The following is a 3643-nucleotide window of genomic DNA, read 5'->3' as shown; positions in this document are numbered from 1 at the left end:
TTACACACAGCAGTGTAAATTTATAAATTGGGACAATGTAATTGTTCCAGAAAAGACAGAGTATTTGTCTTTGAAAAGTGCAGCAACACAACAGCAAGTGTAGACACAGCAGTGTGGGATAGACACAGTAAAGAAGATGGCACAACAGTGCAGCAGAGAATATGCAGCAGCATAAAAGAACAATGTAATGAGTTTGCACACACAGCAGTGCAATGATTGTTTGTTTTGGAACTGCATTTGAAGCAGTCATTTGGTGAATCCCTCAGTCAAGAGGAAGGTGCTTTTCAGCACAGTGACATGGTAAATCCCTCTATCAAGAGGATGATGCTTTTCAGCATAGTCACAGGTGAATCCCTCTGTCAAGAGGAAGGTGCTCTTCAGCACATTGTTATGGTGAATCCCTCTGTCATGAGGAAGGTGCTCTTAAGCACAGTTTCAGGTTAATCCCTCTATTAAGAGGAAGACAACATTGTTTGTTTATGAACTGCATCAGAAGCAGTTGGAGAATCCCTCGATGTGAGGAAGTGTTTGGGTAAGATTGAATGCCCAGCAGTTGAAATTAAAGGGGAGTGTTGGAATGTTAATTCCAACTGCAGCAGGTTACAGGTTACAGGCGGACCGTGACAGCAATGGCAGCGCAGTGATCATGAGTTTTCCGGCGTGGATTGACCAGAAAACGGCACCGGATTCTCTCGGGTTGATTTCAGGCGAAAGGAATAAACCGGCGATCGAACCCGAGAACATATAGGGCTGACACGTGGTTTACCACTGACGTAACGCAACGTCACGTTCTCGGGAGGTAAACCTCAGCAGTTGTATGGCTTCCGATATTCACCTCCGTCGTCCGATCTGGTTACGCGTTGTCAGCCGTCGATCCTTGAAGGTACACGGGCCTACGTCAATTCAATGCGTTGCGTGGAGTGTTTGTCTTATGGGTTGACCGCCGTGGAAGAAAGGACATGAGATTTAATGTTGATATGCAGATTTAGGTGTGGCTCTTTTAATATGGTGATGGGCATACGTCCCATACGTTTCTTTTTATATTTGTTTACATACGGCATGTGAAGTTTTTCATATAAGTGTTAGTTGTAGGATTTAATACGTATGTGTTTTCGTATTAAGTTTTTTGATATGTGAATGAGTCACGTGAAATGTGCTCATTTTGTTTTTTATTGTGTTGACCATTGTTTTTGTATGGCACACGGGAGGCAATGAAAAATAGGAGTGTGTTCGCAGCAGCGAATGAGAACCAGAAATGTATGCACAGCAGTGCGAAGAAATTACAAGGAACAGATTGTAATGTTTTTGTGTTGTATTGTAAAAACAGAGGAGTAGCAAAAACCATGTGTGGTTTTGCACAGTAGTGCATGAAGAAAAGAAACGAAGTGGAGCACATGTGTTTTGAGTAAGTTTTTTTTTATAGGTTGGATTTGCATTGAAATGCAAATGAAAAGAGCGCTCAGGTATTTTTTTGAGATTGTGAATGTAATGTAAAGATTACTGTATGTGTAAAATATTTTTACAGCAGTATGTGTAAAAATAGTTTTACACCAGCAAATGTAAAAATGGGTACAGTAATTTCTCAGGTGAAAACAGAGTTTTGATGGGTGAATGTAAGTTTTGGTGAATCCCTCTCAGCAAAGAGGATGAGGTTTGTATCAGGCTTTATATTTTAATTAATAGAAATATTTTAATGGCTGTGTAATGGACTGTTATGAGTACATTTGATTTAAAGCTTCCCTGTGCACAAAAGATCCTGGAACAATGGAACAGAGCATTGGCTCTGTGGTATTTACTTGTTTGGTTTTTGGTATTTTCTCGTTTAAAATACCCAACAAGAAGCAGAACTGTCTTTTAAGATATCCGGCCTTTTTATACTTGAGGACATTGAGATTCAGAAATTCATGTCTCGCTTCATAGATCACTTGTATTCAGTACTACGAAGGATGGGGATGCTCCCTTCATTCCTTACAGCTTCAAGCAGCAAGGGCACTCTTCTCCATAAAAAGTTGATCGCCTGTTCTTCAAGACACCCACTAGTAAAAGACACCCAAAACCGAAAATCGATCGCCTGTTCTTCAAGACACCCACTAGTAAAAGAGATGGGCCGACACGAAAGCATAGCGCTTGCAGATATGTGGCAAGATATTGAAGGAGCAGAGTCGTGGAATGGGTTATTAGATCCCATTAATCCAGTATTCAAAGATGAGATTCTCAGATATGGTGATTTTGCAGAGTTGTGCTACGATGCGTTTGATAGTGAACTTTTGATGAATGGTTATGGTGGGGCTAAGTATAGTCCTGATAAATTGTTCGATAGCAGTGAAATGGCCGGTGATTCCCAGTATTACCCCAAGGGCTATAAAGTGACCAAATATTTGTAGTAGCGTGGAGAGGAACCCAAACGGCTCAGACTAGGACGACGGGATATTGTAGTAGCGTGGAGAGGAACCCAAACGGCTCAGGAATGGATAGAGGACGCAAGAGATATTTTAGTTCCTGCCAGATTATCAATTACTCCTCTCAAACACAAGCGCATCGGAGCCGGATTATCGGCTACTGCTCCTTTCAACGACAACGGCGTCCGAGTGGCGGAGGGATTTTTCAGCTGTTACACTTCTCATGGAGACAATTCAATATCTGCAAGAGATACTGTTATTTCAGAAATTTTAAGACTGGTAGATGAATACAAGGAAGAAAGTTTGAGCGTAACTTTAACTGGACACAGCTTAGGAGCTGCTCTCGCAACCTTAAGCTCATATGACGTTAAGAAAAACCTTAACGCAAATTTGCCGGGACAGCCTATACCTGTGACTGTGTTTGCATTCGCGAGCCCATGCGTTGGGAATAGAGCATTCGCCCTGCGAATGGCGGAGGTGGGAGTGAAGGTGTTGCGGTTGGTGAACAAGAACGATATTGTTCCCAAACTTCCTGGACTTGTTTTCAACGAGAACTGTTGGACATGGTTGAGTCAAATGTTGGATTGGTTTCCCTGGACATATTTTCACGTGGGCGTGAAAATTGTTTTGAATAATAACGACTCTCCCATTCTGAGAGAGCTCCATAATATTGATCCCGCTTACGCCCACAGTTTAAAGAATTATCTTCATCTAATTGACGGCTATGTCGGGAACGGCAAACCTTTCAAATCTTCAGGGAATAGAGACCCTGCTCCGTTTGCTGCGGCTCACTGATCCTAGAATTTCGCTTTTCGGGGCAGCACCTACAGAAGAACAAGAACTAATAAGATGACTGATTGACTCCTCCGAAACCCCCGTGAACCAGCAAGATCACTGACTGAATTTTTTCCAAGACTTTATTATCACCATGAGCTTTCTTCGAGCAAATCATGTGATGTGATCTTTTTGAGCCAATCACGTGACCAGCACAAGTGTTTGTATTATAAGACTGCCTAGATCCCTCTATCAGAGGCTAACCCTTTTCTCTTTTATCAATTATCGTGTAATAAAATGATTCTGACCTATTTCATTATGGAAGTGCCAAGGATAAATGTCGAGATGCCATGGGGATAAAACTGGTTATTTGACTCTATCAGAATCGAAGGCAATTTTTGTCGTTCCATTAGCTTCCAGAGAAAGACTTCTTCAATGCGTATTTGCAGGCTCCGCGCTACATGCCAGGG

General features: G+C 41.9%; 1 protein-coding gene across 1 annotated transcript; it reads left to right on the top strand.

The window, feature by feature from the left end:
* The first annotated feature begins 1946 nt into the window (after nt 1–1946).
* On the top strand, nt 1947–3194 carry LOC149143116 (phospholipase A1-Igamma1, chloroplastic-like). Its single transcript, XM_089451683.1, has 2 exons — nt 1947–2334; nt 2440–3194. Exons 1-2 carry the CDS (start codon nt 1947–1949, stop codon nt 3192–3194), a joined length of 1143 nt encoding a protein of 380 aa, XP_089307809.1.
* The last annotated feature ends 449 nt before the right edge of the window (nt 3195–3643 follow it).

The sequence above is a fragment of the Pinus tabuliformis genome, chromosome X (genome assembly GCF_031772625.1).
Source record: "Pinus tabuliformis cultivar Carrire ecotype Pingquan chromosome X, CPIR1, whole genome shotgun sequence".
NCBI classification, from domain to species: Eukaryota; Viridiplantae; Streptophyta; class Pinopsida; order Pinales; family Pinaceae; genus Pinus; species Pinus tabuliformis.
Note: the sequence above shows the minus strand (reverse complement) of the source record. Positions and strands in the feature narration are given on the sequence as shown.

Coding starts and splice junctions, on each gene's coding strand:
- LOC149143116 (XM_089451683.1), top strand. CDS start 1,947: ATGGGGATGCTCCCTTCATTCCTTACAGCTTCAAGCAGCAAGGGCACT. Junction 2,335..2,439: donor CGATAGCAGTGAAATGGCCG/GTGATTCCCAGT, acceptor ATATTGTAGTAG/CGTGGAGAGGAACCCAAACG.